The sequence below is a fragment of the Quercus robur genome, chromosome 2 (genome assembly GCF_932294415.1).
Source record: "Quercus robur chromosome 2, dhQueRobu3.1, whole genome shotgun sequence".
NCBI lineage: Eukaryota > Viridiplantae > Streptophyta > Magnoliopsida > Fagales > Fagaceae > Quercus > Quercus robur.
In genome coordinates this window covers 46,728,311-46,744,843 of record NC_065535.1, presented here as the reverse complement: position 1 = coordinate 46,744,843, position 16,533 = coordinate 46,728,311, and the positions used below count along the sequence as shown (strand labels likewise).

At 38.0% G+C, this 16,533-nt stretch overlaps 1 protein-coding gene across 1 annotated transcript in view; it reads right to left on the bottom strand.

Annotated features, from left to right (window-relative positions):
- The window catches only part of LOC126713793 (protein TRANSPARENT TESTA 9), a 58,279-nt gene that overhangs the window by 21,854 nt on the left and 19,892 nt on the right, over positions 1–16,533 (bottom strand). The window contains exons 13-15 of the mRNA XM_050413659.1: positions 16,034–16,126; positions 15,218–15,283; positions 352–489 (exon numbers count right to left, since the gene is read on the bottom strand). Coding sequence (XP_050269616.1) covers positions 352–489; positions 15,218–15,283; positions 16,034–16,126 — 297 coding nt within the window. The remainder of the gene's footprint in view (positions 1–351; positions 490–15,217; positions 15,284–16,033; positions 16,127–16,533) is intronic.

Genomic DNA, 16,533 nt, shown 5'->3' with positions numbered 1-16,533 from the left:
CGGTCCAACTGGCCAGTCCGGTCCAGTTTTTAAAACCATGCTTATAGGTGCTCTTTTATTTGCCAAACTCAAGTTCATTTAACAATAAACCAAATAATGCATAGTTCAAGATTCATATATCTAACAAGAATAGACAATGCATGGTTCAAGATTCATATATCTAACAAGTATAGACACTACGTCTTACATCTATAGGCCTATGATGTTGGCTGAGAAAATAAAGTTGATAGATATCAATTAGTACTGCAATGCTATCAACAAATATTGAATTTGTATATCAAAAAAAAAAAGCAGCCATGAGATTTTCCAAAAAAAAAAAAAACTATTGAATCATCAGAAGTTTTAACTTACTTTCAGCAATTTAAGATGATGGCTATTAAATTCAACATCACTATATGGGAGCAACTGCCGCAAAAGCCAACCACCATCCCATAATGTCTCTGCAGAAATATTTGATCGGCAAAAGAGGTTGACCAGTGCATCAAGTACCTAAAATAGATATCGCAATAAAAAAAATGTTACAAGTTCCAGACTGACAGAAATTTGGAATCTCTCAATTTTCCCTTCGACAAAAAATACATCCAAATCAATTGTAATAATAATAACAAAGTGAAGAAAAATATCAGAAGTAAGCAGTCTCCATCCATATTATAAAAGGAGCTCCTATGGACAAAATAAAATTTGATGGCAGACTTGTATTATGCAGATTTCTTGCCCTATACATGCACCATAGTCTAGGTGAAAGCTAGGGATGGAAATGGGGCAGGTAGGGCAGGTTTCTACATCTTTATCCTCATTACCCAGCTCTGCAACTTAAAGCCTCCCTCTATACCAACTCCAAATCTGAAGTAGAACATAATATCAATCACCAAACTCCTTAACTAGTAAAATCTCTTGTCACCGAATAAGAAATTTAGAATTGAATACGCCTACACTAAGGAAAAGGTTTTTAAAGGAAGTAAGAGAGCTGCAGATACCACTCGTTGCATAGCTCAAAGTCTGATGGCTTTTCACCAGACCAAAACATAAAACAAAACCAATGTCCATCTAATAAAATTCTCAACAGCCATTCCCAACCCACCCCGCCTCATTAATCATAAAAGATAAGTAATTTTAAGAGAAAACGAGTTCAAATCAATCAAACTTAGCAAATTAAAAAATATAATAAAATAACAAGAGAAAATATTCTATGAGTAAAACTAATTGAATTAATAGAACAATAACATGATACAAAAGCTCCAAGGGAACAACATAAGAGTACGAGTTAACGAGTTAAATGCTCAAGTTTCCCAAAAAGTCAAAAATACAGTTATCCAAGAAGGCCATCAGATTAATGGTCTACACTCATCTAATGACATACAAAAATATAGGGAGCAGGAATGTTCACTCAGATATCTCAAAAGAAAGCCTTTGCCACTCAAAAGTCCCCTTCCTTCTTTCCATATATCCTCTTATCTCCTTCATTCCATAAACTCCACTTTACACATGATGGAACTAATATTCCATACTCTATTCTAAATGAAGTAGGCCCCCTCTCCCCAGAAGCATGAATAGGGTATAAAGATAGGAAATAAGTAGGTAAATTAGATAGAGTGATTTTAATTAAAGGGACTCTACCTCACTTGGATAAGGAAAAACATTTCCATCCCGCTAATCTCCTCTCCATCTTCTCCAGAATCAGATTCCATATTGTCTTATCCTTGAATTTAGCACCCAAAGGAAGACCCAAATATTTCATTGGAAGAGTACCTTGATTGCGGCCAAGTACATTCAACAATAACCCAATATTCTAAACCACCCCCACAAGAACCAATTCTAACTTTCCCGTATTTATTTTTAGACTAGAAACTGCCTCAAACCAAATAAGAATCATATCATCAGAATCTGATCAAGGTCAGCATCACAAAAAATTAGTGCCATCAGCAAAGAGGAGTTAAGACACCACCAAAGATCTTCCCTCCAAATTACCCACACAAAAACCTGACATGCGGCCTTCCTGGACAGCTTTATCCAACATTCTTCCAAGAGCTTCCATGAGCAAGATAAATAGCAAAGGAGTCAAAGGATCACCTTGTCTCAACCCTTTAGAACTCTCAAAACAACCAAAGCGAGAACCATTAATCAAAATAGAGAAACAAACAGCAGATAGACAGAAGAAAATCCACTACCTCCACTTATCAGAGAACCCACTACACTCTAGTAACGTCATTAAGAAAACCCCAATTAACACGATCAAAATCCTTCTCAACATCTAGTTTACAAAGTAACCCTAGTAGACTGGTCTTCAATCTATTGTCAAGGCATTCATTAGCAATATGATGCAGGGATTCTAAGGGGGCTACTGTTTGGGCTTAGAATTGATTAAGGGAAATGAGAGTTGCTTAGAATGGTGAACAAGGTGTGACAAAACCTTCTTAAGAGAAATCCATCTCTTGAAAATAGCACTAGGTTAATCTATGTAATTGCATTCAAAAACTAATCACAAAGTAACTACAATGTGGTACTTATACTATCTATTTGGCATTGGAGCCTTCTAGATGCTTGACAAGTGTCTAAATCCTATTGGCTATTGCTTAAGCAATCATCTAACTAACTAACTAACTATTCAAAAGAGGATTAGGATGCAATAACTTGAAATGCCCTGCATCAAGACTCTCCCTCTTAAGAAGCACTCGACCTCAAGTGCTCTTGGTTGCCACAAGATTTGTATGAATTTCTAGCCTTCTAGTATGAAGTAGTTGCATTGTTTAATGAGTTTTCTACTCTTGGCAGCACACCAAAGGCTGCTGCTTCTGCACAGCGAAGTCCCACACAACTGAACCAACCTTCATCTCGACCATTGGCTTGGGGTTCACTTTCCTCTTCTTTGGTTGCAAATAGTAGGGGTGTACCATCTTGTACATAATGTGTGCGCTACACCTTCTACCATGGATGGTTTTCCTATCATGTTGACGTGGCCTTCCACTTGCAAGTAAGAGATGACAAACATTCATGGCCTTCTTATCATAAAGAACACAATCTTGAAAGCTATTGATTGATAAGAACCCCAAGCACCCTCTTGAAACTCTAACTTCACCTCCTTCTTGCTCTATATTAGCATCTACTTCTTCCACAAATGGATCATATACGGGTTCTAGAATGCATTCCTTCACTTTATTGTTTTCAATCGGCAATATGCTATCATTGACTTCCTCTTCTTCTTCTGCTTCTTCTTCTTCTTCTTCATACACGGGTGCATTCATTCGCATATCTTCCTTGGGTGCTTGCAAGGTATTATCAAGGATCAAAGTTATACCTTCTTCTTTAATCCCTTCCGCCATCAAGGATTTTCCTTCCAACTTCATGGCTGACTTCCATTTGTTAGGGGCTTCATAGATTTGTCCTCCACAATTGTAACATTTGAAAATTCCATTGCTTGCACCATGCTTGCATGCAATGGCTGACTTTGATAGACCAGGTACTGCATTAACAGAAAAACACTCTGCTGCATTTCCCTTGTCCTTCTTGGTCTGCCAATAATCATTCTTGGTTGGCCAAGATTGCTGCCAAGGACTTGCACTTGCTGGTACTTGGTTTCTTGAGGCTTCAGATTGCAATGACTTCCTATGCAAATTTTGGAAGATAGTTTTCAAGTAGTTGAAAGGCAAGAATTGCTTTTGTAATTGTATCTTCGTTTTGAACCATTCTTGCACCTTTCCTTTTCCCATTCTCACTCTTTGGACCTGCAACTGCCTCCACCAAACAAATGCCCTGCCCTTGAGTTTATTTGCTACCAATTTCACCTTCTTGTAGTCTGGTACCTCATGGAAATCAAAGATTCTTTCCACTTGGTTGAGCCAGTCCATGAATTCTCCATGATTAAAGCTACCATAGAACTCAGATAACTCAATCTTGAAGTTGGATTCCCACTTTTGCTCATGATCCCTTGGTTGCAGAACAGGAATTTGCCTTCCATGACATATCCTTGGGTTCTAGGCAAAAGGATCCTCATAGCTTTCTTCATTTGATGCCTCACTTCCATGATAATCGTGGTTGTTTGGCTGCTGTATTTTGTCTCTTAGAACCTGCTCAGTCAAGGCATGGATTTGCCTCCTCAACGCTTCCACTTCATGTTCTAAGGCAAAGTGCTGCTCCAAAACTTCTGGATCATCGGCTGCATGAGTCTCCAAGGCTGCCTCTTGAACCACTACTTTCATCCCTTTGTCCTTCCTTTCCTTCTCAAACACCATCTTTCACTACTGCAGAATCTTGCCAGCAAAATTGAAGGCTTCTATTTTGATAAAGGTAAGGTATTAAGGCTGGGAATGAAATCAAGATAGGATCTTGACAGGTTCTTGATGACAGAAAATGAGAAACAATAAAAGAACTTAAATCCTAAGGATCTCAAGCTCAGATACCAATTTGATGCAGGGATTCTAAGGGGGCTACTGTTTAGGCTTAGAATTGATTAAGGGAAATGAGAGTTTCTTAGAACAGTGAACAAGGTGTGACAAAACCTTCTTAAGAGAAATCCATCTCTTGAAAATAGCACTAGGCTAATCTATGTAATTGCATTCAAAAACTAATCACAAAGTAACTACAATGTGGTACTTATACTATTTGTTTGGCATTGGAGCCTTCTAGATGCTTGACAAGTGTCTAAATCCTATTGGCTATTGCTTAAGCAATCATCTAACTAACTAACTATTCACAAGAGGATTAGGATGCAACAACTTGAAATGCCCTACATCACAATAAGTACCGGGTCACGGTTCAAGAATCTGCCTGTTCAAAACAAAAGCATTCTGAGAAGCTGAAATAATATCTCCCATGACCGTGCGTAATCAAGTAGCCAATACCTTTTTTTTTTTTTTTTGATAAGTAATAAGAATTCATTGATAATAAAAATAGAGACACCCAAGCACACAGGGAGTATACAGGGGTGAACAAGTCAAGAACGAAAATTATAAAAGTAACAACCCCCCCCCCCCCCCCCCCAAAAAAAGGACTATTTGGGCGAAAGTCCCTGACTTCAACTGCTGCAATGTTTTTGGGATAATTGTAATGAAGGTTGCATTCAAACTTTTCTCAAACTGACCTTTAGCATAAAAATGATGAAAACCAGCCATAAGATCAGGTTTGAGAATCTCCCAACAAGCTTGGAAGAATGCCATGGGAAAAATATCAGGCCCAAACGATTTATCACCATTGAAATCTTCATCAAATATCTTTGCCTCCTCAAAAGGTCACTCCAACCAATCAGCTTTATCTTCGAATATCATTGGAAAATCCAACACATTTGGAAATGGTCGATCAACTTGTTGCTTCGTGTATAAATCCATGAAAATTTGAGTAATACAATTCGAAATCATATCCTGATTGGAAGACAAACTAACATTAACCATAAGACTCTCAATACTGTTATTTCTTCTGTTAAAATTGGCCATCCTGTGAAAAATTCTTGCATTGGAATCACCCTCCCTCAAGTTTAGTACCCTAAGCTTTTGTCTTCAACTAATCTCTTCTAATAAAGTGAACTTCTCAATTTATGTGCAGAGATTAACCTGTTCTAATTTTTCCTAAGCTATTAGAGGGTGAGTCTCCCCTCTAGCATCTAGAGCATTAATTTACTCCAAAAATGTTGCTTCTTAATAGTGACATTGCCAGACTCCGTTTCATTACCCTTTTTTTTATCCAATTTCAAAGCTGCCAACTTCTTGGCCAATATATAACTAGGAATTCCTTGAAACAAATAGGATGCCCACCAAAATACAAGTTTTTTTTTTTTTTTTTTTATAAGTTCTTGAATAAAAAATAGATAGTGGAAATTCTAAAAGAAACACATTGGTATCGATAGGTGCCAAATATTTAGTTTCCCTTACCAAACTGAAATGGTTACCAATACAATTTCATTCATTAATTTCAACACATCTTAAAGCCTCATAGTAAGAATAAATAGTAAAAGCACAATTTTGCTTAATTTCCAACACTTTTTTTCCACCATTCGTACCCAATTCTAAACCAAATACAATATAACCATAGAAGAAATTAACCAATCCATCTCCCAATCTTGAACCAACTTCAAAACATAGGGTTCCACTAAACCCAGTAACACCACATGATCAAACACTATACCAATCATGGAATTCTCTATGAAATCTCATGCTATAGATCTAGCCTTCCCCACCCATCGAGCTATCCATGACAGAATTAATTGAGGCATTCTGATCAAGTGAGTAAGCAAACAAGTCTAGATAGAACTCTTTAAGAGATTGATTTCCACACCAAAATCATGAGGTATCCTAACTAAACCCGAAGTCTAACCACCCCATTCCTCCCCAAATCTCACAGCAATCACCCATATCCATAAATGTGTAACCTCGGACCCAAATCTCCATAAACACTTTCCCAATAAGGCCTAAAGAGAACTTAAAGTCCACAACTAAGGTGCCCCACAAAATGTTTCTCTAAAACATCTCCAACCGATTGTCCATGCTAGTAGGAATAGTAAAACATGAAAGGCTTATGTTGGTAAGCTCGCAAATGTACTTTTCAGAAGTATTAGTCTCCCACCCTTAGAAAGCTTCTTCCCCAAAAGACAACCTACATTCCATTTTCTCCAAAATATGATTTCACATAGATATCACCTTAGAGGAAACTCCAAAAGGCATCCCTAGATAAGTCATTGGTAAGTTCCCAACTTTACAACCAAGGATACCAGCTAAATCCACCATATTACCCACGTTGCCTATTGGGACCACCTTGCTTTTACGCAAATTAACTTTCAAACCTATAACAGCCTCAACGCATGTCAAATCCATTTGAAAATACAATAACCATTCAATATTGGGATCACAAATATTGTCTGCAAATAACAGATGGGAAATACATAACTTAGCAACTATGGAATTTTCTGCCTTGAACCCTTTGATTAAACATCCCACCTCCTCCATTTTCTTCAACAACCTACTCAATACCTCCGTGGCAGCCACATGGTGGGTTTTGTAATTAACTCAGTAACTTGCTTATGTAACTATAAATAAGCAAGGTTGCCCTCATTGTAACTCGTTGAATTCGAATCCAAGAAATCTATGAGGTATTATTCCAAAAGCAAATCTCTTGAAGAGCTAGTTCATTCTTTCTTTTCTCTAAGCAACTTAGCTTTCTAAAGTAGCTTTCCTTTTCACCATTTTTCTCCATCATAATTTGGTATCAAAGCTTGAGATCCATTTAGGAATTCAAGTTCTTTCTTGTCCTTTCTATTCTACAGCATATCCTATTCAAGATTCCATCCTTGCACTCATTTTCTTACCCTGAACTGGTGAGCCTAAGGATTTATGTAGATGGCACCAGTAATATACAATAGAAGGAACACGAAAGCTTCTGCAACACATGAACCTAAGATGCATGTTCATCCTAGGCAGCAGCTGCAACCAAAACAAGGAGAACCCCAGGTGACATAGGAGTAGACTGTGGAGCTGCTAAAGGGGCAGCTTGCTGCCTTGACCAAGGAAGTGAGAAGAAACTAGTGTCATTATCCTCAAAATGATGGTGAACCTACTGAAGATGCTGAAACTGACAGCCACAGCAACTTCAAACCCAATTGGTCAGCCTAGAGGAGGTGTTCCAAGGCAAGTGCCTAGTCCTCCAAGGGGAGAACCAAAATGGAAATCCAACTTCAAGATTGAGTTACATGAGTTCTATGATAGCTTGAATCATGAAGAATTCATCGATTGGCTTAACCAAGTTGAAAGAATCTTTAATTTCCATGAGGTACCAGATTTCAAGAAGGTGAAGTTGATCTCTATCAAGTTAAGAGGGAAAGCTTCAACCTAGTGGGAACAACTCCAAGTTCAGAGAGTTAGGAGGGGTAAAAGGGAGATCCAAGACTGGTCCAAGATGAAGCAGAAAATGAGAAACCAGTTTCTGCCGTTCAATTATATGTAGTCCTTGTACAAACAACTGCATAATATGAAGCAACATGGCAGTACAGAAGAGTATACAGAGGGATTTTATCAATTGGTAGATCGAGTAGACCTGAATGAGAGTGAAGAACAAATGCTTGCAAGGTTCTTGAGCGGTCTTAAACCACCAATTCAAGATGCCTTATCTTTGCACCAACTGTGGTCTGTTTCTTAAGCTTACAATAGAGCCTTGATGTTTGAGAAGCAACTTGCAAGAAAAGCTTTTGTGCAGTTCCAAGCTTATGGTGGTAGCAAAAGTACCCAAGTTAGCACTCAAGAAATGCCAACTACTAACAGTGCACAGCCTTTCAAGAATTGCAGTGCAAGCCTACCTTCAATTTCTAATGAAGTCAAACCAACCCCTAAAGCATCACAGAGCTTTACATTTAAGTGCTACAAGTATGGAGAAGTTGGGCACAAGGCCACAGATTGCAAGAAAGGGGGAGTTAATTCTTAAGGCAAGGGTAAAACTTTAATGATTGAAGGTTGTGAATACCAAGAAGATGAAGAATTTCCAAAGTATGAAGAAGAAATTGTTATAGGGGACTTAGATGAGGAAGAAGGCTTCGCTTTGTATGAAGAAGACATTGTTAGCACTAAAACAGGAGGAGCAAGACGATTGGTTGATGAGCAACATTTTTCACACCACCTACAATATTGGTGGCGGGATTTGCAGCTTGGTTATTGATGGGGGAAGTTGTAAAAACGTGGTTTCTGAAGAAGTTGATAAACTTGGTTTAAAGACTAAAGATCATCCTCACCCTACTAACTAACATGGCTTAAGACAGGCAATGATATAAGAGTCTCCAAGAGATGCATGGTCTCCTTTTCAATTATAATAAATTCCAAGATTCAGTTTGTTGTGATATAGTGAAGATGGATGCAGGGCATTTGCTGTTGGGAAGACCTTGGCAGTATGATAGGCACACCAACCATGACGGAAGGAAGAACGCCTATAGCCTATACAAGGTTGGGTAGTAGTACACCCTACTGCCCATGAAAGAAAAGGTGATTCTTAAAACTCCAACTACCATGCAGCCAAATTCTTTGCTGCTTGTCTAGAAATTTGAGCAAGAAACTCTAGCAACTGGTGTGGTTTACATGTTATTGACTGCATTAGAGTTAGATGCTATGGTAGTGACTCAATCTATTAAGGAATTGATCAAGTCATTTGAGGATGTCTTCCCTAATGAATTACCAACTGAATTGCCTCCAATGAGAGACATATAGCATGCCATTGATTTCATTCCAGGTTCTGCATTACCTAATATGGCTGCCTATAGAATGATACCAATGGAAAGGATGAACTTAATAGGCAAGTGCAAGAACTATTGGACAAGGGATAAACTAGGCCAGGAATTAGTCCATGATGGCAGTTGAAAGATGTGTGTTGACAACAAAGCCATTAACAAGATCACAATCAAATATAGGTTTCCTATACCTAGGATAGATGATATGCTTGAATGTCTAGCTAGTTCTAAAATCTTTTCCAAGATAGATCTTAGAAGTGGCTATCATTAAATTAGGATTAAACCAGGGGATGAGTGGAAGGCTGCCTTTAAGACTCACAGTGGACTATATGAGCAGTTTGTCATGCCCTTTGGTCTTACTAATGCACCTACTACTTTCATAAGGGTAATTACTCAAATGTTGCAGTCTATGCTTGGTGTATGTGTTGTAGTTTACTTTGCTTATCAAAAGTTTACTTTGATGATGTATTGGTACATAGCAAGACTTTGAATCATGTGAATCATTTGCAATCTGTGTTTGAGTTACTAAGAAGGGATAAGTTCTATGCAAATACCAAGAAATGTACCTTTGCAATAAGGTAGGTTTCCTTGGGTATGTCATATGCGGTGACTGATAAGGGAATTGTAATGGATGAAGGGAAGCTCAAGGCCATTATTGATTGGCCTGTTCCAAGATCAGTGGCTGAGGTAAGAAGCTCCCATGGGTTAGCAACATTTTATAGGAGATTCATCAAAGGGTTCAGCACAATTGCAACACCACTCATTGACTGTCTCAAGTTGTCTACTATTGCGTGGGATGATGCCAAGCAGCAGAGTTTTGAGTGCTTGAAAGCTGCCCTTACTGCAACAGTATTATAGGCTCCTAACTTTGAAAGGATCTTTGAATTGGATTGTGATGCTTCTGGAGTTGGCATAGGGGGTGTTCTCAGTCGAGAGAAAACCAGTGGCCTATTTCAATGAAAAATCAACTCAGCCAAGCTCAACTACAGCACCTACAATGAGGAATTCTATGCCATAGTATAAAACATTGGGAATACTATTTGGCTTACAAGGAATTTATACTCCATATTGACCATGAGGCTCTTAAACACCACAACAGCCAAGCAACCCTCAACAAATGGCATGCCAAATGGGCTGTCTACCTAAAAGAATTCAACTTTAGCTTAAGGCACAAAGCTAGAGTCCTTAATAGAGTTGCAAATGGTCTTAGCAAGAGGTCTTCCTTACTAATGCAGATGCACAACATAGTTGAGGGCTTTGAGGTATTTAGGGAGCATTATAAAGAAGATTCCAAGCTATTTCAGATTATGCAGAATTTGCAACAAGGCAACAGAGCTGCTTGTCCTAGATACAACCTGCAAGATGGCTATTTGTTCAAAGGCCTACTCCTTTGTATTCCAACATGTTCTCTCAGCACAAGATTCTTCTTGAAGTGCATAACCAAGGCCATTTTGGGAGAGAGAAGACAATGCAGCTCCCACAACAACAATTCTATTGGCCAGGCATTCTTAAGGATGTGAGAAGACTAGTTCAAAGATGCATGATATGTCAGCAAAACAAAGGGACAGCACCAATGCTAGATTGTATCTGCCTCTTCCAGTGCCTAACAAGCTTGGGACTTGCATTAACATGGACTTTGTGCTTGGATTACCCCCTACTATTGGATGATCATGATCAGACTCTATTCTAGTGGTAGTGGACAGATTCTCCAAGATGGCTCATTTTGTGGCTTGCAAGAAGACTAATGATGCCTCCAATATTGCTAGTATATTTTTCATGGAGATCTATAAGTTACATGGAGTTCCAACCAGCATTGTGTCTGATAGGGACGCCAAGCTCCTTGCCCATTTATAGAGACCTTGTCGAGGAAAATTGGTACTAACTTGCAAAACAACACCAATTTCCATCCTCAAATGGACAGACAAACTAAGGTGATCAATAGGAGCTTGGGCGACCTCCTAAGGTGTTTTGTAAGGGACAAACCTAAGGAATGGGAGAATGTCTTACCCACAGCAGGAATTTTCCTGCAACTCATCTACCAATAGAACAACTCAACACTCTCCCTTTGAGATTGTTTATGGGATGCAACTAGCCAGTGTTCTTGACTTGTCAAGATTACCATTATCCAAGGAGGAGCATCTAAAAGCCACTGAATTAGCTAACTTTGTACAACAGCTACATGCAAATAGTAAGAAGAAAATAGAGGCCAACAATGCTAAGTACAAGGCACAAGCTAACAAGAAGAAAAGGCAAGTGATTTTCAAGGAAGGTGACCTAGTATGGGTGATCCTAACCAAGGAGAGGAACACTGCCAGACCTTATACTAAGTTACAACAAAAGAAGATTGGTCCTTGTCCCATACTACATAAGATCAATGACAATGTGATGCAGGGGATGTGATGGGCTGTTTGTGTATGGTTTAGAAACAATAAAAGGGCTGAGTTTCTTAGAACAAATTGATAGGTGGATAAGTACCTTTGCAAGAACACTTAGTTCCAAATAGCACACAAAGGCTAACAATTCATTCAATTACCAAAACTCCTTTAGAAAGAGCTTACATTCTCCTACTTATACTAGTTGTTTGGCATTGGCAACCTCTAGATGGTTGACAAGCGTCTAAATCCTATAGCACAACAAAGGCTGCTGCTTCTGCACAGCCAAGTCCCACACAAATGAAACACCAATGTAGATGCATCTGCATTAAGAGGACTCCCTTTTTTGAAAGCAAACTTGTTCTCTAGTTTGGTTGACTTTTCAATTGTAAAACATGTACACCAAATTGAACATTAAGGGTTTTGCCTCGCAAATGATCAATTATGCATATTTTGACACTACTAGGCTTTATTCTTCACTGGTGACTCAACCTTCTTCATCTTAACCATTGGCTTGGGGCTTGCCTTCCCTTTCTTTGGTTGCAAGGAGTTTGGATGCACAAACTTCTACACGCTGTGTGTGTTGCACTTTCTGCCCACGATAGCTTCATATTATTTTTCACATCTATGTAAAAGATGAAACCCATTCATGGCTACCTCCTCACAAAGAACATATCCTTTATGCTGTCTGTCATCCTCCACTTCTTGTTTTAGAACTTGCATAACCCTTGTTGTTAATAGACAGTCATTTGCTTTCTTAACAACAGCATTTGCTCATTCCACATATTGACCACGCACAGATTCTACCATACTTATTATGCATTTAGTCAATTCTTGTCCTCCCTCACCAACCTATTCTTCAATGTAGCTATTAGAAACAAGATGTCCAATGTCTTGGTCTTCTAACTCTTTAACCAGAAAGTCTTGATCTTTTATCTCTTCAACAACCAAGGTTTCACCCTTTGACAAAACAGGTTGGCTCTTGGCTGGTACCTTGGAAGCCTTACTTGATTTAGCAACATTTGATCCAGTTTCAACCTTCTTGGTGAAGTTGGATGTTGCATCACAACTTCGAGCACTGATTTTAGAACTGAAAGGAACTGATTGTGCTCCCTTGACTTGATTCTCAATTAGCACTGCCCTATTGAAAGCTTCTAAAACAGTCCAGCAATTTTGGAGGAAATGGACATCTTGGATTTGCACTTTGCTGTAAAGGGTGTGTGGCTGTAGTTGTAAGCCAAGAATTGCTCTCTAAGCTTCTGTTTCATCTTCTCCCAAGTATGAATCTTGGTTTTTCCTTTCCTCAATCTTTGAATCTTCAACTGCTCCCACCAAGATCTTGCCTTGCCTCTCAAATTAGTTGCTGCCAATTTAACTTTCTTGGATTCTGGAATAGCATAACAAGCAAAGATCTCTTCAACTTCGCTAAGCCAATCCACAAACTCCTCATGATCCAAGCTGCCATCAAATTCAGGGCATCCAATCTCAAATCTTGATTCCCAATTTTGGTTTGGCATCTTTGGTTGAACCATCACGAGATTGTGGTTATGCCACTCTAGTTTTTGCTTAGGAACATGAACAAAGAACTGCTCATAATCCCCCCCATTTGAAGTTGCACTTCCAGCAACATCATGCTGATTGTGTTGTTGTTTCCTATCTCTTCTCAATTGTTCATTCAAGGCTTGTAATTGCCTCCTCAACAATTCCACTTCAGCTTCTAAGCCATTTTGAACCCTTCTACACCTTGGTCCATTGGCTGCAATATCATCTTCCTCTACTACAAGAACCAGCTTGCTTCTTGCCCTTATCCTTCCTTGTCTTCTCAAACAACATAGCTTCTTGCTACTACAAACTAATTGCTAGCACATATGAAGGCTTTGGTTTAAGTAAGAGAGGTATTTTAGGCTAGGAAAAGAAATCAAGACTGAATCTTGATAGGTTCTTGGACAAAAAATGAAGAAACAAATTGCAAATGAACTTGATTCCTAAGGATCTCAAGCTCTGATACCAATTTGATGTAGGGGAAGTGATGGGCTGTTTATGTATGGTTTAGAAACAATAAAAGGGCTGAGTTACTTAGAAGAAATTGAAAGGTGGATAAGTACCTCTGCAAGAACACTTAGTTCCAAATAGCACACAAAGGCTAACAATTCATTCAATTACCAAAACTCCTTTACAAAGAGCTTACATTCTCCTACTTATACTAGTTTTTTGGCATTGGCAGCCTCTAGATGGGACAAGTGTCTAAATCCTATAGGCTAATGCTTAAGAAATCTTCTCACTAACTAACTAACTAATTAGTTACAAGTGGATTAGGATATAGGCATATAGTTGCTTGAAATGCCCTGTATCACAATGCCAACCAAGTCAAGCTACCTGATCATCTACACATTTCTAACAATTTCAATGTACATCACTTGCTGCCCTATCATGCACCAGATCAGCATACAATAAGCCACACTTGAGGACAAGTGTGTTCCAAAGGGGGACAGTCCTAATGCTGTTTATTTTTAAAGCTAGTTTACTAGTGCTTATATTGTATGATAAGTAGTTCCTTTTACTTGTAATAGCCTTTATCACTTGTAACAGAAAGTTAGTTAGCTGATAGGTTGTTAATGATAAGTACAATAGCCTATCAATTAGTTAGAGAAGTTTGTTAGGCTTTGGCCAATCACATGGCAGCCACATGGTGGATTTTTGTACCTAATTCAGCAACTTGCTTATGTAACTATAAATAAGCAAGGTTGCCCTCATTGAAACTAGTTGAATTTGAATCCAAGAAATCTCATAGGTTGAATTTGAATCCAAAATATTTCTACCTATGAGGTATCATTCCAAGAGCGTCTATCTTGAATAGCTAGTTCATTCTTTCTTTTCTCTAACCAAATTAGCGTTCCTTTTCACCATTTTCCACCATCAATGGGTCACCCTATCTGGATCCCCATGAGCTAAAACCAACTAGGGATCCAAAAAAATCTTAGAGAAAATCCCACTCAACAACTCTAGTTGCCTTCAAAATGCTCACTCGATATAAATTGTGAACCGAACTCAAAGGCTAGCTACCCTCGCCCCCATATTTCATTATCTCTAATTATTTGCAAAATGATCATCCTCCTTAGAAATTTACAACCATTTACCCACCAACACATGCTTGAAAGTACATAGCTTTTTTATACCAATCCTCTTATGCTTAGGAGTGAGCAAGCTAACTTCCAATCAACCAAGTGAATCCTCTTCACCCTAATTCCTTCCCAAAGAAAATCCAAGTCTAATTTCTCAAATTTGTCATCTGCACTCACCAGCATAGTATAAAGAAGAAAATAATTAGGTAATTAGAGGGTACTTTTGATGAGAGTATGTCTTCGTCCTTTTGAAAGTTGTATATAACTTCAAAAGTAATTTTGAAAGATACAACTTCAGAAACCCTACCAACTTAATCAAGTGGTATTTGAGCCATAAGATATATGTGAGGTATTCTAATTTCTGATTCCTGTTATGTTTTCCTAGGTAGATTTCACTACTCTAATTTTATGAAAAATTAAGTTAACAATTGCCCAAAAAAAGAGTACTCTTAACCTGAAATATATTGTCATTGATAAAAATAAAAATTAAATACAAAATATACAAAGTCAATGCTAAATATAAAAAGTACCTGAAATCTATGTGCACGAGGGCTTGCTCCCTCTTCCGGAAAAGAATACAAAACTCCATACTGCTCCTATTAAATATAGAATAAAAGAAAAGGATTAACCAACTAATCAAGCAGAGAAAAACATAAGCAATAAGGACACTTGCAACTAGCTAAAAACTTGCCTAACAACAATATCAAGATGCAATGAAATAATTGAAGTTCTAAATCTTTAATCTTGAACAACCATCCAGAAGTTTTTTTCCAATCTAAAGATATGATGACTTCATCAATCAATATTATGCACCCCACAATCATCAATCTAAGAATTATCAAAGAAAATAGTAGAATAATTGTTACAATTCCATGCACACTTCAGTAGTTTTATTTCCAGTTGGATTTCTCTTCTCACAATCTAGCAAGAAAGGATTGTTTATGTTAAAAATATGCCCGCCAGGGGGGGGGGGGGGGGGGGGAGGGGTGTGGGGGAGGAGTGAGAGATGACAAAGTAGATAAAGCTTCTCCTCATACTATCCATCCAAGAAAAAAGCAAAAGCGAAAAAAAAAAAAAAAAAAAAAAAAAAAAAAAAAAAAAAAAAGGCATTTTTCTTAAAGATTTGTAGAATTCAAGCTCAGCCTTAAGTCTGATTTCCCTTCTATTATAACTTTATCTATATATTTATACATCTACTTTAAAAGGCGCTTTCCTTCTATGCTTAGGATTTCCTTAGTAATCAAAATCGATAGAAGTTCCCCAACATGGTAAAAGGACTTTTTAAGGATGGTTGGGGAGACCGAGAGAGAGAGAGAGAGAGAGAGAGAGAGAAATTTTGCCATTACCTTAAGCTTTTGTAGATAACTATCAAGCTCACAACAGATACCTTCAGACGAAAACAGTTGCTCTTCACCTGCGTCCTCACCAACTAAAGCTTGCTACAGGAATAGGACAAAGAAAGCATGATATTTCAATTAATCCAGAAATGAACATGATAATCTTTTTCTAAAGCTTATAAACAAGAAAATTGCTACCATTCAGTTGATAATAGGACTTGTGAATATCATATTATCATCATCTGATAGCTGACATTTCGTTATTAATTTATAACTACACAATAGATGACCACTAATTCACTAGGAAGGGGAAATAAATATCGAATAGGAAAGAAATATAAGATTAAAAGAACAAGAACATAACATAAGTGAAAATATATAAGTACAAATTTTCAGAGTCGTTGATCCGTGCATAACCCAAACTTCTTGACAGCAGCATAAAAACAGAGAGTCTACATGGAACTGACAGACAAGTATCGGAGTAATCTTCCAGGAAAACTTACATTTCA